Here is a 23423-nt window from a genome sequence, read left to right on the forward strand (position 1 = left end):
ACGGGTGTCAGGATCCCCACAGACAGACAAATGCACAGACACTGCAGAAGCAGCTAGGTGCAAGGGAATCACGGGATGGTCCTGTAGGGCAGTCCTCAGAATTTTTCAGTAGAGGCTCAAATATACAGGGACAGCTGGGCTTGAGCCGTAAATACCGTGGTCCTGTGAGGGGCATCAGAGGCCTCGGCAAGGATGGGTGATGGGGCAGGTGGAGATGGACCAATAGGGGACAGACCTGGACACGCAGGATGGTGTCACCTGAAGCTCAGCCTCGAGCTCCATAGAGAAGGACATCAGTTACAGAGCAGGGAGGATCACAGGGACTGGGTCTCCTACGAGGCCACCAGGTGGGGACATCAGGTAAGCAGGGTTCATCATTGTGAGATACTGGGGGATACTGACTGAGAGTAGTCTACATTCTAGAAGGCACCAAAGTCTGGGGATAGGCAAAGCTGATGTCACTAAAGGACAGAACCTAGGTACCAGAAGCATGAGGCACGGATGCCAAGAAGTGCCATTGGGAAGACGAGTTGGAAGTGCCGCATGGATAGGGCCTGTCTGGAAGAAATGACAGAGGTCTGATGGACCATGTCAGGGAGGATATGGCCATTAAAGCAGCTTGCATGGGCATGGGTAAGGGATGAGCTAGGGCATATACCACCAGGGAGCTTGGAAATGGTGTGTTTCCATTGGGCCTGACAAACAGTGGAGAAGGATAAAGCCAGTGTTGTAGTCCATGTTTGTCTAGAAGGGTCAGCACTGCCACCGAGACCAATCCAGGGCTTCACATCTACAGCACAGCTACATGAGGCACCATCACGAGAATGTCACAGACATGAGTTATTCATTGTTCAGACACGAGGCAGGACCTCATTTCCAGGTTAAGTTATCCTTGAACATAACCTGTGGTGTCAACCACTCAGGAAAAGGCTGGCACATGAAGGGTGAAGACAGGAGGTGGATTTGCAGTCTTCAATAGTGTACCCCCCAAAAAGGACCAGGCTACTTCACATGCTTAACCTGTACCCCTTGAGCTCCATCCAGCCCACAAAGGCTAGGGCAGGTGGAATGGAAGCCTAGCTATACCACTTCCTAACCTGGATCTGCTGACCAGCATGGAGGTCACCAGTCAGTGGTATCCACAAGGTTCTCCAAGGAAAGACTATACAGGTGCCATCTGTCCTAGTTAGCTATACCTATCAACTTAACACAGCACGAAGTCAGCTGAGAAGGGAGCCTCAAGTGAACGAGTGCCCATATCAGATCGGTCTGCGGGAATGTAGGTAGGTGATTGTCTTGATTGTTAATTAATATAGGAGGGGTCAGCCCACTTTGGGCAGCACTATTCCCTAGGCAAGTGGGCCTAGGCTGTAAGAAAGGTAGCTAAGGGTGGAGTGATGACTCGGGTTAAGAGCACAGGCCGCTCTTCCAGAGGTCCTATGTTCCATTCCCAGCAACCACATGGTGGCTCACAACCATCTAATATGAGGTCTGGTGCCATCTTCTGGCATGTACATGTTAGCAGAACATTGTATGCATAATAAATAAATAAATTCTTTAAAAAGAAGAAAGGTAGCTAAGTATGAACCTGAGTGAGCCAGCAAGCAACATTCCTATATAGTTTCTGCTTCAAGTTCCTGCCCTGACTTTCCTCAGTGATGAACTATGTCCTAGAAGTGTAAGCCAAATAAACCCTTTTCTCTCCTCGTTGCTTTTGATCAAAGTGTTTCATGACATCACCAGACAGAAGTCCACTCTAAGAGACCAATAGCCATTATGCCTATGGGAATGATGGCCCTCTGATGCCCCCAGGGAAGTAGCCACAGAGTGGGCACATATCCTATGAGAAACCAGCAAGGCACAGAGATACACATTGAAAACACTTCGCTTCACACAGATACAAAAGGCATACTACCAAGAGGCAGAGTACATGTTCATATATATGTGTGTGTGCTTGTGTGCATGTGTTACATGTATGCATATGTTCTTCTGTGTGTGTGTGTGTGTGTGCATGTGCATGAGTGTGTGTGCTTGTGTGTGTGTGTCTGTGTGCGTGCATGTGTGCTTGTGGGGTGTGTGTGTGTGTGTGTTTATCTTCCAGACAAGCTCGACTGCTCTATTAACCTTTGGTATTTAAGCTTCCTCTGATCCCTCATTATTCAGGGTGTTGCTTTCTCCCTCTGGAGCTCTTGGGAAGCCAGCATGAGGCAAGAGAGCCCAAAGATTAGAATCAATTTGCTGCTTACAATCAAAGCCCTAATTAGTTGATTGCATGAGAGGAAAGAATATTCTGATCACAGTGTGTTTTTATTACAAGTGTCCTGATGAAATTGATAAGGCATGCATAGCATTCTACATACCTGGGGCTTCCAGATCTAAGGAGCGGCTAATTAAGGACAATCAGTATCAGTAGCATCACCACCACCACCACCATCATCACCACCAAGCTTAATATCACCGCCATCCCTGTCATTAATACCACCATTATCACTCCATTACCATCATCACCACCACTATCATCATCATTACGACACCATCACCCTCATCATCACCACCTTCACCATAAGTACCATCACCACCATCACCATCCTCATCATCATTCCCTCTAAATTCACCATAACAGCATCTCCATCACCATAATCACCATCCTCACCATCACCTCATTATCACCAGCAACAGTATCACTGGCATCACCTCCATGAACACCATCTTCAACATCATGATCGCCATCACTGCCACCACCATCATTACCTTCAACATCCCCACTACAGCTTCAAGTTGCTGAGCCCTCCCCCACCATGCCTGGTAGCAGAGATGTTTGGTTTCTACTCCAGTCTCTTAGCAATCTTGAATTCAAGGAAAATATGGGCTGCCCAACTGCACAACCAGGTCCCAGTTTACACTCAATAGAGCCCAGTGGGCCAGGCCTCCTTGTCACTACCCTATGTCCCTGAGGCCGCTTCTCTCCCTGCCACGCATCCTGCCCTTCTAAATTTTGTCCCTCCCCGGGGCACATCCTCAGCATCAGGTCTGACCCCACTTCCTATATGATGTTGCTGGTATGGTCTCTGCCATCCGTAACCAAGCCTGTGCATCTACACTGACCACATGTCTGTAGACGGGGGTCGTGGGCACAGATGTCAGCAAAGTGGTGATACAGAGGGGACAGACTGAAGACTATACGTGTTTAGTACCAAAAGCTGGGTTACCCTTCACTCCTGGGACAGCTCCTGTGAGCTCCAGGAAAGTATGCAAGACTGACTCTCGGAGCTGTGCTGAGATAGCTGCACTCACAATTCAGACACGGTTACAGGCTGGGGAAGGGCTGAGGCAGAGACTGAAGACCCCCTACTATCCAGGGGAGGACAGATTCTGGTACACTTGCTGACATCCCAACTTGTCATGGTGTCAGGGGCTGTGTGGCCAGCCACTCCAGAGCCTATGAACCAATACAGCATCCCTGGAGGTGACACAGGGCAGGCAGCTAATATCCAGCTTAATCACCTTGGATGAATCTGTCCCAGAATGCAGAGAGCAGACATATCGTTTGAAGTTGGGCGGTAGTAGGCTGCCCTGATGAGGGACCAGCTTTGTGGAGGGAATAGCTCTCCCCACTCTTGCGCAGGCTCACTGGCCTGTAGGGTGGCAGTCACCCAGTCCTGAGGAGGGACACATCTATAAGTGAGGTGGGAGAGAAAGACAGGGTCGCTTCTACTCCATACCGTGGCCAACAGTCCATGGGCCAGATCACCCTGCACCCACTGAACAAATCTCTTTCTTGCAGTATGGCCACTCTCCATGACTTGCTGCTTCTGCCTGCTGTACTGTGGCTGCTGAGCTGACGTCTGATAGGAGGATCCAGGCAGTGACCAGAGCAGAAGGTGGACCCTGGACCAATGGACCAATGGACCCTGGAAAGGCAACTCTCTCTATTCCAACTGTCATTCCAATGACAGCATACGGGGTGGAGGGAAGGTTTTCCTGGGAGTCATGGCCATCTGGAGACCTTCCCAGGGACAGAGACAGCTCTAGGGTCTGTGGAGTGGACCCCATCAGCTGAGAACACAGGCTGCCTAATAAAGTCCTGTAGCCTCCCTTTCAAAGACCACAATTACTTTAAGTGACAAAAACGGTGATTTCCTATATGCTTTGTGATTAAAATATGCTTAAAATATACTGAGTGAAATTAAGCCGTGTTTTCCCATCGCAGGCAATCATTACAAAGCAGATGTGGGTGCAGATGTTTTCCTAGACTCAGCTAAGCCTCATGATGTGTTTTCTAAGGCAGCTGAGAATTCCCGCACTTAGCAAAGGTTCCCCCAGCCGTGCTCCACAGTGGACCCGGGGGTTGCTGTCGCTGTAAATGCGCTCTGCAGGCAAGTCAGAACTACTGCAAGACACTCCAGCTGAAACACCAGTGCCACCTGCCTAATCACGCTTTGCAGAGCAAGTCACCCACCAAAATCGACAAGGTCAAAAGAAGGACTGACTGGGAGTGGACCATGTAAACATGGTTTTGAAAGGTTTGTCATTTTCAAGGGTGAAGGATCCAGGAAAGTTACTGGTTGGAAGTAGAGTGGACTTGGGACCAGCCATTAGGGGCTAGAACAAACTTGGGTGTGGGTTTAGGCTTGAGTTGTCATCCAAAGTCACTGTCAGCAATGGGATAGGATTATGGCTGCGAGATTGGAAGAGCAGTCCATGCTCACTGAGGCTAGACTCCAGTGTTGTCCGGCAGAGCCTCGCCACTGAGATTCCTCCAACCTAAGAGAGGGAGAGGCTTGAGGCTTTCCCCAGTCCCTCTGCTGGGCTGCCTGGATCATGTCTACGGGTCACCAGCCTCAGGCTTCAGGTTTTGTGAAGTCAGAGAAGGGAAAGAAGAAAGTAGGGCCTTCAGTGGGGTTGTGTTCTGTCAACCTGACCTTGAGCACCAAGGACACTGATACCCTCTCTGCTTGCTGAGGCTGACTCCGCATTCTTCCCACACCCTCCGAGCAACACTATCCTCAGCCTTCCGGTGGGACATGAGTCTCTAATTTCTCCTCCACATATACCTCAGGGTAGTCATGGTCCAGGATCCAAGTCCTAGTCACCAAGGCGTCTCTCTCTCAGAGATCAGGGACCATGTCCTTCAGCCTCTGGGGCTTTCAGAACACATCACCAGAGTCTGACACAGGGGCTTGGGGGAGGGGTGCAGTACCTTGAGTTCTGCTTATGAGTTTGTCCCCATGGAGGCCAAAGGAAGCTGAGGCTTAGAGCCTGAGTCTGCACACCTGGGTTCAGGGCAAAACAAATGACAATAGCCAAAGGCAGAACAAGCCACGTGTCCACCCATGGGAGAGAGGGTGAGCAAAAGTGCCCATCCCTCAGTGATGCGAGAACAAGTTTCAGAAGGAAGAGCACCTGTCCCTCGTCACCACAGGTAGGGACCATGAGAATACTATGCTAAGTGGAAGAAGTTGGGCATGGAAGGCCAGCTCCTGCAGGATCCAAGTCTTCTGAGGCCCCTCGAGTCCTCAAACCCAGCAGAAAGCAGAATGAGGTAATGGGGACTGGGAAGGGGTCAGGGGTCAGTAGTTCCTGGGTGTAGTGGCATTTCAACCATATTTTTATAAATAAAGAGTGCCCGAAGAGCTGAGAGTAAAACAGTCCCGCTAGTTAACTTTACAGACCGGATTATGATAACACACACCTTTAATCCCAGTAGTCACACTAGTTGCCATAGAAACTGGGCAGTGCATGCCTTTAATGACGGTTGTGCACGCCTTTAATCCCAGCCCTAGAGAGGATTATAAATGGGAGGAAACAGCTCTCAGGCACACAGTCTCCTGAGATTCCTGGAGGCAGGATTGCCTGCCTTTCAAACTGAGGTCAAGGTAAGAGCCAGTGGATGTTTAGTTTTTTGGATCTTCAGGTTGAACCCCAATTTCTGACCCTGAGTTTTTATTAATCATGCTTCACCTGGGGACAGAGATTCAGTCTGGGAGGATGAGAAGTTCTGGAGGCTGGTAGTGGGGATGACTGTACAGCACCACAAATACACTTAATGTCAAAGAATTGTGTGGCTAAAATGTTCACGAGAGTTTGTTATGCACCTTTAACCACAAGTGAAAAGAAGACAGGAGGGGGTTACCCAGGTGCCAAGCTTCTGGACCAAGCAAAGTTGGCACTCAGCCAAGGAAACAGGTGGTCCCACTCCTCCCACGTCTTCCAAACAACGAGCAGCCCGGGTCATTGGCACTGCACAGGGCTGACTGTAGATCTGGGATGTGACCTGAAGCTACAAACAGCTTCACCAGTCTCTGGTTCCCACTAAGGCAGCAGGAAAGGATTACAGAGACACCCAGGCCAGCCACCAGTGCACCCCAGGGTTAGGATGAGGAATGTGCATGCCACTGACCTGATTGTAGAGAGCACAGATATGCAGGGCTGTGTTCCCCGAGGCGTTCTGTGCACTCATGTCCGCGCCATAGAAGAGCAGATGTTCCAGATGCTGGACATGGCCGTACCTGCAGGCCTGAGACAAGAGACTGAGTGAGACCTCAGTGGCTGCTGCTGGTCAGTCCTGAAAAAGAGACCCCAATGCCCTGTGGACTGGGCCTGAGACACAGAGGCTGCAAGAGACCCCAGCGCCCCCTGCTTTCTAGGGCTGAGACACAGATGTTGAGTGAGACTTGGCACTTAAGGTTGCTCAGGGCACAAGCCTCTGCCCAGCACTCTATCATTCCTTTAAAAGCATCACAGAACCCCTGACAGACCTCACCCCAACCAGTCCTGTAGACAGCCCACAGATATCACACCCCTGCACACCAAGGATTGGGAAGGTCCCAGGCTCCCAGCTAAGGATACAGAGAGGGAATCCCTGCCCAGTTGGAAACCTATACTCTGTTCTTGGGCAAGAGGTCTGTCTAGAAGGGGCCTCAGGGTTCGTTCCACACAGATCCAGAAAGACAGATTGTCCAACAGACAAATGGGTCTTTTTCTGACTTGGGGGCTGAGTTCTGTGAAGTGGAGGTCTGGATGCTCAGTTCTGCATTACTGGCCATGGAGATGCGAAGAGTCCTAGCCCTGTGTTGTGTGCAAGGAAACTTGCACTTATCCTTCTACATGCAAGCACAGCTTCTTGCTGAATTTAAATGCAATCCAATCTTCCATAGGTAGGGCAGGCCCACCATGTGATCCATCCCTTCCAAGTCCTCCTAGGGGCTGACACGGTAATTATAGCCCAGGTATCTACGAGGTCAAACACACTTGGACTACGTCCCAGACCTTCCATTAGCTTGGCCTTCACCTTCAAGGTTTTGGATGTCCTTGTCATTAGTGGGACTAGTGTCCCTCTCACAGGTTTATATAAGTCACAGAGGACAAGGACATCAAAGATCACATGACACTGGGTACATGTACAAAAATAGGTACAGCACCACATCCTAGTTCAAAGGGGCAGGGAGGTCCCTGCACAGGTGACTGGACAGCTCCGCCAGTCAGTGACTTCACAGGGGGAGGAAGGTATGCCACACCAAGGACAAAGTCATTGTGGGTGATGATATTGGCCCTGGATCAACAGACTGTCTCTGATCAGTGTACAGAGTACACTTTACCTCAGCAGTGTCAATGGGAGCAAGAGCCACTCTGCAAAGAGGACAGGGAAAAGTAGACAGTGGTTGTTAAAAGCACTCGAAAAGCATCCTTTTATAGTGCCATGTCCCCTGTGACGCTCTCTCGCTGTTGACTAGATGGATCCGACAGGAGATACTGCTGCTCTGCCTGCCTGCCTGGTGGCCCCACTTCACTCAAGCACCTCCTTGTCTCCGGGATTGCCTGCCCAGCTCTTGTTGGTTCAGATGGCCCGAGTGCACCTGATCCTGCAGGACAGGACACAGCTATGCAGCTGTCATCTCCATCACTGCAGGGAAGGCTTGGGGAGGAACCTCTCTGGGCCCAAGCAGACTCAGGACTTGTGGGAAAGTAACATTCTTTACAGCTGCTGGAGCCGGCACTCACAGCTGCTGGAGCTAGCACTTACAGCTGGAGCTGACACTCACAGCTGCTGGAGCTAGCACTTCCTCACAGCTGCTGGAGCCGGCACTCACAGCTGCTGGAGCTAGCACTTACAGCTGGAGCTGACACTCACAGCTGCTGGAGCTAGCACTTCCTCACAGCTGCTGGAGCCGGCACTCACAGCTGCTGGAGCCGGCACTCACAGCTGCTGGAGCCGGCACTCACAGCTGCTGGAGCCGGCACTCACAGCTGCTGGAGCCGGCACTCACAGCTGCTGGAGCCGGCACTCACAGCTGCTGGAGCCGGCACTCACAGCTGCTGGAGCCGGCACTCACAGCTGCTGGAGCCGGCACTCACAGCTGCTGGAGCCGGCACTCACAGCTGCTGGAGCCGGCACTCACAGCTGCTGGAGCCGGCACTCACAGCTGCTGGAGCCGGCACTCACAGCTGCTGGAGCCGGCACTCACAGCTGCTGGAGCCGGCACTCACAGCTGCTGGAGCCGGCACTTACAGCTGCTGGAGCCGGCACTCACTGCTGCTGGAGCTGGCACTTACAGCTGCTGGAGCCGGCACTCCAAGGGGAGCAAAGAAGAGAACAGCCCCAAGAACCTGAGGGAGGGACAATGAGCCAGGGAAGCCCACAGAGTACTCCACAGGACCCTGCTGGGACTGTTCTGAGCTACACCACCTTTACACTGCTCTTGGGGTTGTTCAGAGACATTAAAATAAGGCCTAATTTTTTTTGTCCCCCTGTTTGCTTCAACCAGTTTGAGCTGGGAATTTTGCTCCTTAAACTGAAGACACAATTTGGCTAATCAGCTCTCCTCGAAGGCTTTGCGGAGACAGCATTTTGTAGCAGCTTAATTTAATTGCTCTCTAGTCAGTAAAGAGGACTCGGTTACTACAGGCTCACTGAGCAATTAATCCAGACTCATTACTCCCTCCCCCAGGTAATCTGAATTCAGGAGGTTTGCAGTTGCATCCTCAGGATGCTGTCACCATTTTTTTTTTTTTTATCCAGGGTCAAAATATGATGGACACTAGGAGAAGAAACAGAGGCACCGTGTATGGACAGTCTGGGGAGAGAGTCCCCCAGGACCCCTTTTGTGTGCTTCATCCATTTGCATGCTTACTGTTTACAGACAATTAAAATAAGAAAATGCATGGGAAAAAAACCACAAAAACATAGAACAGATACCCATACCCACAGGATCACTATTCTGCCAGGCACTTCACTAAAGAGTCAAGAGGAGGTGACTTTGCTAGCCTCTTTGTCACCTCCGCTAGCCTCTCCACCACTGCCGCTAGCCTCTTCCTCATTGTCGCTAGCCTCTCCGTCACTGCCGCTAGCCTCTTCCTCACTGTCGCTGGCCTCTCTATCACTGTCGCTGGCCTCTCTATCACTGTCTCTGGCCTCTCTATCACTGTGGCTGGCCTCTCTATCACTGTGGCTGGCCTCTCTATCACTGTCGCTGGCCTCTCTATCACTGTTGCTGGCCTCTCCACCACCGTCGCTAGCCTCTCCATCACTGCGACAACAAAAGAGCAGAACAACTATTTGTGCAACATGTCCATGGTGTAGGGTCACAAATGACATGGGTGATTCAGAGTTTCGGGAAGGGGGCACAAATGTGTCTTTTTATTACTTTACTTTGAGACAATATGGTGTTTTGAATGAAAATGCCCCCCATAGGCTTGAATGTTTGAACACTTGGCCCTCAGTTAGTGGAAGTGTTTGGGAAGGAATGGGAGGTGTGGCCTTGTTGGAGGAGGTATGTCACTGAAGGCAAGCTTTGAGTTTTCAAAAGACTTATGGCATTCCCAGTCTCTTCCCACTCCTCTCTGCTGCCTGCTTATAGACCCAGATGTAAGCTCTCAGCTGCTACTGCTGCCATGCCTTTGCTCTGCCTGTCATGGACTCTAGCCCTCTGAAATGGTAAGTCGATTAAAGGCTTTCTTTTATAAGATGCCACAGTCATGGTGTTTTGTCACAGCAATAGAAACATAAATAAGACAGACAAGGCCTTACTCTGCGGCCCAGGATGACTTGGAACTTAAATACAGTCCCTGGCCTCAGTCTCCTAGATGTTAGGATCACAGTTTTGACTCTCCATACCTGACTATACCTTGTCAATTTTTGGTAAAACGATTAAGCATCATAGATTGTGGCATCCTTGGGTCCCGGGGGGGGGGGAGAGAGAGAGAGAGAGAGAGAGAGAGAGAGAGAGAGAGAGGAAGAAGAGAAGGAGGAGGAGGAGGAGGAGAGAGAGAGAATACACACATGCACAAGTATGCACACATTCCAAACTCTGGCTTAGGAAGATGCATTGCCAGCAGTAGCCCAGTAGCCATGCTGCACTATAGAGAGGTAAGGTCTTGCAGAAATGGTCTGAGGCAAGAAAAAGAAAGGAGCAGCCTGTGTTGTGTGGTAATTTCCTGAGTTGAGACATTCCATTATCAGAGGCGAAACTCCTCAAGACTCAGAAGATTCTAAAGGGAGGTTCATTAAGGGGGAGGAAGCAAACAATTCATAATTCTCAGGATGTCCCTGAAATCGAGCAAATTCACAGACCCCTCCCCTCTCTGAAGTCATACAAGCTGTCAGGATTTCTGAGATGCTCTTAACCCAGCAGGGCCGCCTGGAAGTGACCCTCTGTCCTATTAAACTGCTTGCAAGCTGCGCAGGGAGCTCCAGGGTCCCAGCTTTCACGAGCCAATGCCCATGTGTGTGTGGGCTTTGATGACATAGCTGCCTTTGGGTCATCCCTGGTCATAGAACTGATCTCTCACTCATACTCCTATAAGGAACTCCAATAAGCTACTGATTTACCAAGTTAGACTTCAGTGACATCCTTATTTTGGTCTGTCACTGTCCGTATCAGTCAGGGTCAATAGATGTCTGTGACGTGCCTCCCCAGGGAAACTATCATAAAACAACCTGAGGTAAGTGTGTGTCCAAAAAGAAGGCTAGGAACATGCCTGTGATACTTTACACTGACTGCTGACTTGCTGGTGTTTATTATCACTATGGAAACAGTCCTCTGGACAGGTCTGTGAGGGAGTGTCTACATTAGGTTCATTGAGGCATAAATGTGAGTGGTGCCATCCCATGGCTTGGGGTTCCAGACTGAATAAAAAGAAAAGGTGAGCTGTGCACCGGTGCTCATCTCTCTCCTTCCTGTGCACCGGTGCTCATCTCTCTCCTTCCTGTGCACCGGTGCTCATCTCTCTACTTCCCCACAGTGGCTGCACTGTGACCAGCTGCCCCACATACCTGCCGCCATGCCTTCCCTGCCATGATGGACTGTGTGTGCCCTCACACTGTGAGCCAACTAAACTTCCCTGTCCTTAAACTGCTCTGCCAGGCATTTGTCGCAGCAATAAGAAGAACAGCTAAACAACGTTCAGATCCATTCCAAGGGGGCAGCCACGGGTCCAGACAGATCCCAACACCAGGTGTTAGCCAATAATAGCTGCCAGAAAAGAGCAACCTAGGAGTCTACCTTGTTATAAATAAAAAAGGAAACAAACATAGCTTTCCTGTCTGGTGTGTGCCCAAGTAGAGGCAAAATGGAGGGGAGTCTCCGCAGGGCAAGGACAATAATCAATACTGACGAGCAATGTCAAAACCAAAGATGCAGGTGAGATTGTGCATAGATTGGTGGTCTCAGGGATCACCCCCATGATGAGTTCATTACAGCAGGGAAGGAGCAGCAATGGCGGATGTCTGGAGCTCACCAGGGTGCCACTAGTCACAGAATGCGGTCACCACAGGCCACCTCACAGGACACAGTGTCAAGAGCACAGTGGCAGCAGCTTGGTGCCAGTCCTGGCAAATGCACACCTGGGTTTCCTCAGGACCCGGCATAGGAACAAAGACAGAAAGGCAATCTAGAAAAGAACTTCCCCGGAGTCTGAAGGAACCCTAGGAGGGCAAAAGGACCAGAGGGCACGCAGGTTTTCACACCAGCAGGGTCCATTGTAGACTCAGGACGAATCCTCTGGCCATCAAGGACATTGCTGGGACAGCGGGTGAGAACCATGCATGGTCTGGAGTGAAGCATACAGGCATCTGCTTGTAGCTGAGTGGATACCTAAGTTTGCAAACACCCGGTAGGCGGTTCTAAAACAAGAGAGGTGTTCCCTTCATACAGAGAAACTAAATGGCACCAAAGGGTGGAAGCCAGACTCTGTCCTGTGCAGGGTCAACCGGACACAGCTTCCAAGGGGATGGAGATCAGAGAGCAAACCAAAATCAAAACGTACGCAACATTGCCTCAGACTCTCCAGTCTTCCCACTTCCCAACTTTCAGAAAAACGTGTTCTTGGGGACTCACCCAAATTTACTGCTTCAGGCACCCCTGGGGAGGACTGGACATGAGTATTTAGAGTAAGGACCCCCTCAGAGCACTGGGTTCACCCTGGCTGTGCCCCGCAGCCCACCCTACCACCTGCCAACCAGCAGATTTGGCATGAATAAGGAAACAGTGCGCCTCCCTTCGAGCGCAGCACTGCCACCTGCTGGGCATTTGTGGTAAATCTCCACACGAGCACAGCGGTAGGGGCTGAACAGCGACCAGCAGAATCCTAACCAGGGTAGCACAGTGTCACTATTTGGAGGTGAGTCTCTAAGGAAGGTTTTAAGGGAAAATGAGACTACTAGTGTGGGCCCTATGCCACAACAAGAAATCCTTCGAAGAAGACTGGCCAATGGGCCACATGCCTCAGTGATTAAGAGCATTGGCTATTCCTCCAGAGGACCAGGGTTTGGTTCCCAGCATCAACAGTGGCTCACAACCATCTGTAACTCTAGTTCCAGGAGACCTAGCACCAGCACCCGCTTCTGGCCTCCACAGGCAGTGCATGCACATGATGCACATACATACACACATACACACACATACATACACATGCATGCATGCATACATACATATATACACACATACACATAAACACACATACACATATAAATACACACATGCATACGCATAAATACACATACACACATACATGCATACACACATATAATCATATATAGATACATGCATATATACATGCACCTACACACACATACATACACACATACATGCATGCATGCATACATACATACACACATGCATATATACATACATATATACACACATACACATATACATACACACATGCATACACATAAATACACATACACACATACACACATATAATCATATATAGATACATGCACCTACATACACACATACATACATACATGCATGCATGCATGCATACATACATATATACACATACACATAAACACATACACATATAAATACACACATGCATATGCATAAATACACATACACACATACATGCATACACACACATATAATCATATATACATACACGCATATATACATGCACCTACACACACATGCACATACATACACACACAGAGAGAGACACACAGAGGACATCCACGTGAGGTCATGTGGGGAGGGTGACATGTCCGGGCAGAGCACTAATGGCACACAGGCATTGTAGGAAATGTCTCATGGAGTCTCTTGTATTTGGCTGCCTTAAGAGCTCTGTGACTTGTCTGAGGACACAGAGCCCCTGCCCAGGCCACCTAGGAAGCATGAGTTTCTATTCCTGGCTGCCCACACTGAGCAAAACTCACTCCAGGGACAGTATGAGGAGAGGATCCCATACTCATGGTGCGGACACACTCATGGGGCATGCGAGTAAGCGGTAGTCGGAAATAGAGCCATTAGGAGCTGGCCTCTTGGCCGGCACCTGTCTTCTCCCTGAGCATCTTGCCTGGGTTGGACCCTGCACGCTGCATGGTTGGGCTGCATGGTGGCTGAACCTGTACTGGGGGCGGGAGTGGAAAAAAAAGAACTGAAAACCCTCAGGTCCCACCTGACACCCATGAGTGGTAGGAATGGATTTGGTTTAGTTTCTTTAATGAGGGTGTGTGTGTGTGTGTGTGTGTGTGTGTGTGTGTGTAATGTGTGTGGTGTGTGTGTGAAATGTGTGTAGGGTGTGTGTGTGTGGAGTGTGTGTGTATTTAAATTTAAATAAGACAAATATTTTTAAAAAGGTAAGTGTTTGCAGATGTGATTTGAACAAGAGCTCTAGCCATTTCAGGCATGAGACACCGACTTCTGAACAGACAGCCGAGAGACAACTCTGAGACCCCCAGGGAGCTGGTCAGGCGTTTGCCATGTGTGCTGCCAGGAGGTGGCTCCAGGGCCAGCAGGAGAAAGCAGATGTCTACACACCAGGATGCTGCAATCAACGGTGGTGCTACCCACAGAGGAACCAACTTTAAATCCTGAGCCCAGAAACCTGGGGCTCTGGGCTTCTCCACGAGGTCCAGAACTAGTCCAGGCAGATCCCGACAAAACCCACCCGCCCCATGCACTTTCTTCCCCCAAAACACTGTTGTATTCAGAATGGTTTCTGCTCGAGAGGTCTGCAAGGGAGATGGAGAAGCTAGCAGAATAAGACAAGGCAGGGATGTACTTAGTTCAGCCAACTGCTTGCTCTGTGACCTTAGTCAAGTTACTAACCCTCTCTGAGCCTGCTAGTTTACATGTTGACAGCAACAGGAAGCAGTCTGCTGGAGTTGTCTTGAGGATATATAAAGAGGACGAGTAGGGCAGTATTTGGCTGGGTAAGTGTGAACTGTGGCTAGGGCAGCGTTTGGCTGGGTAAGTGTGAACTGGCTAGGAACATACCTAGGAGGTGTTGGCTCTGTCTCCTACTCCCACCATGTCTGTGCAGGGTCAGTCAGCTGTCACCCTATTTAACAGGGGCAGCAGCCTACAGTTAAAAGAAATAGAAAAGCTAGGCAGAAACAGGTCATCTCTGGGTCTTCTGTAGAACCCAGGCTAGTCTGAAGCTGACCACTAGAGGGCAGTCCAAACCCTGGAGCTGAGCTGAGAGAAGGTAATAGGATTCAGGCAGGATTTAAGTCTTCCAACATCTCCAGAGCACCACTTTCGGGGCGCTGAGAGACTGAAGTAATGAAAAGTCAGGGTAGCAATGAAACAACAAAGCTCTCGATCCAGACCCAGGATGGAACTTGACATTTGTGGGGCCCAGAAACCAGCAATGGCCAGGGTCCCACAGCCAAGGGCTGTCCAAGATAAGGACCAGAGTCACGTGGTTTAGATGAAAAGGCCAGGCATGTAAGTGTGGTGTTACTGGACTGTGAAGAGGGGCTGGCCTGTTGAGGGGAGGGGCAAGAAGGCTGGACAAAGGGTGGGGGAAGCAGGGAGGAGATGGTAAAGACGACGCCGGAAGTGTGCTAGGTAGAGGTGCCACTGCCACCCATCCCCTGCTCCAGGGCACAAGTGCCTGCTGGTCACGGTATGAGACCTGGAAGTATTATCACATGGGGACACGGAGCACACATACCTACTCCCTACATGTGCACATGTGTGCGTGTGAATGTGAGTGGGGCATGTGTGCACGTGTTTAGTTATGTGACTTTAAATATGTCTGTCCTAGCCAGCTTCCCTCATGTATCAGGGGGTCTCTGTTCACACCTGGCTCCAGGCGTCAGGAGTCACGGATGCTCTGTCAGAAACATTCATGGCTATATGAACAATAGGTGGGCAATGGATTCCCCAGTCAGTGCTGCGGAGTTGGCGAGGGAGGGCAGGCCAGAAGCCCCACGAGGCTCCCGCAGAGACAAACAAGCAGGCAATGTGCATGGGTGGGGGCCAGTCCAGGGAGACAGCTGAGCAGGAAGCTACCGTCAACCTTGCCCTGTACCGCGGAAGGGCTCAAGAGAGACGAGACTGAGCACCCGGCTGAAGGCTGCCTATCACCCTAGCCCAGGGAATGGAGGAGAAGCAGTAGGAATTGAGGGGAAAGAGGGGAACAGGTGGACAAGCGCCTACACTATTTCTCAGGGCTGTGAAAGTCAGGGTTCTCCAAAGAGACAGAACTGCTAGGGTGCACATGTGTGTACATAGTCTGTTCTTCATGTCTGTGAGCTCTGTCACCTATGGATTCTCTGGCCATGGATAGAAATACTTGGAGGAAATTAGCATCTGTATTAAACATACATGCATTTCTCTTTCTTCTTGTCCCTAAACATGGTAGAAACATTGTTCTCAGAGAACTCACATCATCCAGGTTATTATAAATCATGCCTGTAATCCTAGCCATGGGAAGCTGAGGCAGGAGGATTGCCTAAAGTTTGAGGACAGCTTGAACTATGCAGGGAGTTCCAGGATACCTTACAGGCCAGGGATTGAGACCTTGTCTCAGGAAGACCAAAACTGAAAATATCAAGAGTCACCTTGAGACGGCTGAACATGCTTGGGCAGATGTGTATGTTACATGTAAATGCCACACTGTGTCAGAGAAGGGTTCGGGGCATCTCGGAAATCCTGGTATGTGACCCCTGACAATCCTGAGAGATAATTGTACTTGGAAATGTATATATGGAGGAACACAGAGAGAATTTAAATACCTGAAATCGTGTTTTATAGAGTTGGTTTCCATAGTGACGGGGCAGTCGGGTGAGGTCTGCAGGGAGGGTGGAAGCTTGGTGGGGGGCTGGTGCTGCAGCTGGAGCCTGAACGGCATCTGGGGTGGAGCTGGGTTTTTCTAGGTACCTCAGACTTCCCACAAATGAGCCTGCGCTGATGAACAGTCCAGCTCACATGGAGGGTCGCCTCCTTCCTTAAAGTCTACTGGTTTAACCCCATCCCATCTTATGGCACACTGTGACAGCAGCGCCTTGAGGAATTCTATCAGCATCTGGTACCACGTCCCAGCAGTCCGTCCTTCATAAGTTAGCACAGAGCTAGCAGCCAGTCTCACATCAGGCACATGAACAAGATGGTCATTATATTTGCTGCTGAGGTCCCCACCCAGTGTGGGCTTGGGGTTCCAGCAGCAGTATCAAAGAGTTCCACTCAACCCGTGCCGGCATGGGACCTTTTCCAGGCAGTGGGGCTCACATCCACAGGAGACAGGCCAGATGAGGGCAGGTCCTGCAGGACCCACTTTCCTCTCTGTTGCAGTCGGCAGCCCTAGGCCCTGAACAGCTCTGGGTGGGCAAGCAACCCCTCCTTCCAGGAGGGGCACGTGTGAAAGGTGGCAAAGGCATCGACAGATGGATGGAGGATCTAAGAACCATGAGAGACAACCAATCAAAGCCAAGTGAGACTATCCCAGGCTCCCTCCCCTGATCTGCCTGCCTACCCACCAATCAGATCAAAAGCCTTGAACTCAGGCTATAAACTCCAGCTTTAGAGAACTTGGACCATTTTTTCCTGCGCCTGGCTCATGAGAGGCTGCCCTTCTAGAACCATCAGGTAGATTTTTGTTTCTTGCTAGGGTCATGGGAGTCATGCCCTCTGGCTCCACAGTTACAAGGTCATGGGTGTCACACTGCCCAGCTTCATGGTTACAAGTTAATGTCTGAAAACCTCATGTCTTGCTCGAGGAAATCAGACCTCGGCCTGAGTTACCTGGAACTTTCTTTGCCATATTCCTAGGGTGTCAGGGCCTGGAGAGCTCATAGACCATGGGGAGGGATGGACGCTCTTAACCCCTCCCCTACTCTAGCTGACTTGCTGTAGACACTCACACGATCACCCAGTTTCTCCTGAAAGTGGGAAATGACCATCTCTAGGTAAATGGCTCAGCATATAAACGCTGGTGACTAATATAAACTTTTCAGGACCTTGGGGTGGATCATCCAAGATACCAGAAGGGGCCTGAGGCTCGGTCGCTCTGAGGTCTGGGTCTGGCATCGCAGGGAGGGGTGGGGGGAGCTCAGCAGTGGCTGTGGCGGGCAGAGACACGGCCATACCTGGTGGATCTCATGCCAGCCATTCTCGTCCTTGCAGCACACGGAGGCATGCTCATGGAGAAGGAGCTCGCAGCAGTAAGGGTCGCCCCCCACAATGGCTGTGTGATACAACGGCGTGAGTCCATAGCTGTCCTTGTAGTCTGGGGAGGCGCCGAGCTCCAAGAGGGTCTAGGGAAGGAAGTGAAAGTCATCGCTGGACTCATGCATGGAACAAACTGAAGAGACCCATGGATCGTGCTCCCACAGACCACGCTGATATGTCGCGCCTGGATACCTGATGTTCCCCCTGACACACACAGAACAGGAGAGTCCTAACTGCTGACTGGAAGTGACAGGTGATGCTCAGGGAGGTGGGAATGGTCTGCACCTAGAGGAGAGACAGTCTGCAACTGCCATATCTCAACAGGTTCCTCCTGGTGCCTAGAGCCCTGCATCCCAGGAGACAGCTGTGGAGAGCCATCAAGGTTGCATTTACTAAAGAGAGCCACAGCCTTTGGAATAACACACAGGACAGTGGAACCCCAGTGAGTCAAGGGGTAGGGAGCCTCTGGAGTAGGGTCAGGAAGATGTGGATGTCTCAGAACCCTGTAGGAAGGCAGAGTTGAGGTGAAGTTGGGATGGGAGAAATGAGAGAAAAGCTTCCATATCAGATCAGTCTGCAGCCAGGTGACCTGGCTTCCTCACTGGGCTTTGGTGGAAAGCAGGCTGGAGTCACATTCTCTCTGGACAGGCTGCATGCTCTGCTAGACAGGGCAAGGAGCAAAGATGTGGGGGGAAGGAAGAAAGGAAGATGGGGTGAATGCTGCCTGGCAGAGGCAAAAAGATGGTCATGGAAAGATGGGCAGCAGGGAAAATGAGCATGGGAAGATGGGCATGGAATATGGGCAGGGAAGATGGGCAGATAAGATGGGCATGGGAAGATGGGCAGGGAAGATAGGCATGGGAAGATGGGGTGGGGAAGATGGGGTGGGGAAGATGGGCAGCAAGGAAGACAGGCATGGAGGGACATGGGCCTGGAAAGGTAGGTGTGGGAAAACGGGGTGGGGAGGTATCCATGGGGTAGATGGGTACAAAGCATAAGCCACGTGGAAGTTCAGGAGAAGATGTGGCTGTCCACAGGGGCCTGCCTCTGGGAGATGCAATGCAGGGGGACATCAAGGCCGTCCGTATTACTCATGGATTTGAGGTCTCCTCTGAGGGACAACAATAAGGTTTAGCACCAACTCTTTGTTGGGAACATGAGCCTTCCTGTGGAGCAGAGGGGACAAGGTGGCTTAAGGCACTGAGTTCTAGAAGCAGCTACACCACAGAGGGGGCAGGAGCACCTGGCACTCAACAGCCCTTCTGAGCTCCAGTGGGGACAGAAGTGGGCACAGGGAACATGGTCCCTGGGGAGGAAGTCATTTATGAGGACAGTTCAGGGGACCAGATAAAGGAATCTGTTGCCCACACAAGACAGGTTCAGGACATACCTTCAGGGCAACCTGGTTCCTCATCCGGGCAGCCTTGTGAAGGGCGGTCATCCCATCCCTGGCACGGAAGTCCAAATGTGCACCCCCATTTCTGAGAACTTTGATGACCTCCATGGAGTCATTGAGCTGGGCAGCCAGGGTCAGGGGCGTTTCTGAGGGAACCAAACACAAAGGTTTCAGAGCAAATATCCAGAGAAGGAGGCCAAGCCCCCCTGAGAGCTCAGCCACATGAGAGTCCTCAAAAACGAGCAGCTTCTTCTGTGAGTCTACGGCCCCCGAGGGTCCACACAGTCTGGAGGACTCAGACAACCCACGGCAATGACGGGCACATGGGATCACACGCAAATCGAAACAGTAGCAGCAGGGTCTCCACAATGCAGGCCTTGGTGCCATGAACCCTGGAGAGCCCTGTCATGCTCACTGAGGACAGAAGCCTGGGCACCATCCTTAGCATGTCCCTCACAGGAACTCAGACACTGGCTAGGCCAGCACCATTTCTTCTTCCGATTCATGACACACACAGACCGCGTGTGGCTGTCAGGAACTAGGCTGCAAGGCTCCCATGTAAATAAGAACCGGAGTCCTCTGGGTGCCACAGAGCACCAGGACAACATACACGTTACTGTGACACTGAGAGACAGCACTCTAGAGCAGTGGCTCTCGGCCTTCCCAAGGCTGAGACCCTTTCATACAGCTCCTCATGCTGTGGTGGCCCCCAACCATAAAATCATTTCATTGCTACTTCGTAACTGTAATTTTGCTACTGTTATGAACTGTAATGTAAATATCTGATATGCGACCCTCGGGGGGGGGGGGGTCACGACCCACAGGTTGAGAACCACCTCTATTGAGTCTTCAGATCAAGGCAGAGGAAGAAGCTTGGTGGGAAAAGTACTTGCTATACAATCACAAGGACCTGAGTTCGAATCCCCAGCACCCAAATAAGAGCTGGGTGCAGGTGAGCATGTCTGTCACCCCAGCAGAGACAAGTGGATCCCAAGGGCTCACTACTCAGTCAGTCCAGCCAGAACAGTGAGCCTCAAGTTATGGGAAAGCTGGGCCTACTCGGGTGTTTGCAACACAATGTCTTGAAAATGTTCTTCATTTTTCATGTGTTGAGATTTCCTTGATGTTTAAAACACTTTAGAACTTTGACATGTACACCCAAGCAGACAGCTGGCACCCCGAACTTGGACCACTGAACTTTAAAGTTATATACACCTGCACCCTAGAAATACCCCAGGGTGTTTTAGGCAGTGTTGTAGGCAGAAAACAACCAGGATGTATTTCAAGAGGCATCAGCAGGAAGGGAAGGAGACGGGACCCTGGTGTGTCAGCTGCGAACTCCAGCCTGACTGCAGGGATCTAGGACACCAGGGAGGGCAGGGTGGAGATGTAAGGGCTCAGAGCAGCTGCTGAGCGTGTAGGATACAAAGCAGCAGCTGGAGGGCGCGTGCATGTGAGTGCGTGCATGTGTGTGTGCGTGTGTGTGTCTTCCGTGTGTGTATCTGTGCACGTGCATGCAAACTGTGTGTGTGTGTACGCGTGCGTGCACACACGCGCTCACGTGTATGCATGCGTATGAGTATGTGTGTGCGTGAGTATGTGTGTGCATGTGTGTGTGTGTCATGGGAGAGGTCCCAGAAATCAGGCATCTGGAGGGGTGTCTCCTCCCGTGTCAGGCAACAACTATGGTAGTGAAAACCAGTCCTTCTCTTAAGGGTTGGGTGACCACTAGCAGGTTTCTTGAAACACTGATTTAGGAGGCTGAGAGGTCCCAGGATAGAAAATCTAACACAGAGAGGAATGATGCATGTATCACAATGTGGTGACTGGACGTGGGGTACACAGGCTGACCTGAGCTACTCTAAAAGTGGAATGTAAGATGCAGCATAAGACATGGGGAACCACTTTCCAGTTGAGCTCAGAGGCCACAGTGTCAGCCAACTGCTCCCCGGTGAACGCAGCCAACCCCAGCGTCAGAAAACACTTGCCTCTCAATATCAGCTGTCACCATCATCATCAGAGCAGCTGGTGCTGATATTGACAAGAGACCCCCCCAAGGTCAGGCTGGTGGACATTCTCCCATAGGATTAGGGGGAAGTGAAGGTCATCAGATTCAGATGTGAGATCCAGCTGTTCCCACCTGGCTTTCCCTCCCAGGCATATGTAAATCAGCTACATATGATCTTTTCCAAGGTAATGGTTCTCAACCTGTGGACCAAGACCCCATTCACAGGGGTCACCTAAGACCACTGGAAAACACAGACATTTGCACTGCAGTTCAAAACAGAAGCAAAATTAGTTGTGAAGTAGTATCAAGAATAATTCTATGGTTGGGGGCACCACGACATGAGGAAATTATTAAAGGGTTGCAGCGCCAGGAAGGATGAGAACCACTGTGCTATAGAGAATACAAATTGAAAGTTAATGAAGGGGGCTCTATCCATGCAGATAAGGGGATATTACCCATTTTGGGGTGGAACTTTGCAATAAATACAACTGTTTTAGGGTCACCCACACTCTTATAAGTAACCCTTCACCAAGGCTCCTGTGAGTGACCCCTCAGTCGAGTTTCTATGAGTGACCTCTCACCCAGACTACAATGAGTGTCCCCTCACCTAGACTCCTCTGAGTGTCCCCTCACCTAGGCTCCTCTGAGTGTCCCACCTAGACTCCTGTGAGTGTCCCCTCACCTAGGCTCCTGTGAGTGACTCCATACCTAGGCTCCTGTGAGTGTCCCCTCACCTAGACTCCTGTGAGTAACTCCTTACTGTGGCCCTGTAGCTAAGCCTGACTAAATCATTGGTCTGGGCTAGTCTTGGAGTTGTTTCTTTGTTCTGCTCTATCCAGAGCAAACAGAAGTTCATCCATGTCTTTGCAAGGGAAGTTAATGCAATGCACAGATTGAAAGTAACAACAATAAAATATAACCAAGAAATAACACAGTGTAAGAGTGGTTTTCACGGCGTCCATGAATCAGGTTTTATAAACAATCTAGAGATGACACAGGCTGCTGAGGATGTGGACGGGTTCTGTGTGACTAGAGCATCCCTGGAGCTCAGACCTGAGGGATCCTACAGCCCATAATCCCTCACAGATATGGAGGGACACCTGCATCAAGCAAAACCCACATAGAGACTGAATAACCAATAAACGGCAGCAGGAGGATTTCACAGACAGACATAAATCTCCACTGTGCCCTTCAGGAGGCAGGACATAACCCCCCACTCCTTAACAGTGGGTTGTGCCAACTGAGCCCCTTTCCAAAGGCACTGTATGGGACAGGCTCAGCTGGTGACTCTCAGGGAGAAAGGCTGCAGACAGGGCCATGCTAGAAGGTCTAAGTTAGCACCCCAGAAATCAGGCAGGCTGATGGTAGGAGCCCTCCATATAAGGCAAGAGAGATGCTTCACCTCCCTCATGCTCCTCCCCAGCCTCACACTCACTCATGTTTACGAGATCTGGGTCGAGTCAAGAAGAAAATCCTCAACAAATGTGCACCGAGGGGCATCTGAATAAACAACAGGCCAGTTCTCAACGCTGTCAAGCTCATCACCAAGAGAACAAGCCCCAGCAACTGCCAAAGCCACGTGGCCTACAGAGACACAACAAGCAAAGATGGCGCTGGCCCTCTGACTCACCCAGACAGAAAGAAATCATCTCAGGAAATTGAGGAAATCAGAATGATGCATGGGCTTTATAACACTCCCATGGTGGCAAAATAAGCCACCCTGATTTCAGATGTTAGCAATGGGTGAGCGGTCTGCAGAAACTCCCAAAGGCAAAGCAAGTCTAAGAAAGGTTTATTAAAAAATGAACAACAGTAGCAACAACAACAAACACCTGAGGGCCAGAGAAATGGCTCCGCAATCAAGAGCACTGTCTGGAATTTGGTTCCTAGCAGCCATATCAGGTAACTCACAACTATCTGTAACTCTGTTCCAGGAGGTCCCTTGTATTCTGCTGGTCTCTACGGGCACTACTCCCATACACACTAACACACATACACATAAATAAAACTTTTAAAGTTAAAAAAAAAACCTCTTAAAGTTAAAAAAAACTTAGGGTTAGGGACTTAATAGCTCTGTAAAAATCACTGTTACTCACAGACTTAGAGAAAATATTTCCAAAAC

At 50.5% G+C, this 23423-nt stretch overlaps 1 protein-coding gene across 7 annotated transcripts in view; it reads right to left on the minus strand.

The window, feature by feature from the left end:
• The window catches only part of Shank2 (SH3 and multiple ankyrin repeat domains 2), a 439464-nt gene that overhangs the window by 333279 nt on the left and 82762 nt on the right, over window positions 1–23423 (minus strand). For all 7 annotated transcript variants that reach the window (XM_087908252.1, XM_087908251.1, XM_087908250.1 and 4 more), the window contains exons 7-9: window positions 19288–19439; window positions 17816–17983; window positions 6401–6517 (exon numbers count right to left, since the gene is read on the minus strand). In XM_087908252.1, coding sequence (XP_087764378.1) covers window positions 6401–6517; window positions 17816–17983; window positions 19288–19439 — 437 coding nt within the window. The remainder of the gene's footprint in view (window positions 1–6400; window positions 6518–17815; window positions 17984–19287; window positions 19440–23423) is intronic.

This window comes from Myodes glareolus, chromosome 7 (genome assembly GCF_982192425.1).
Source record: "Myodes glareolus chromosome 7, mMyoGla1.1, whole genome shotgun sequence".
NCBI lineage: Eukaryota > Metazoa > Chordata > Mammalia > Rodentia > Cricetidae > Myodes > Myodes glareolus.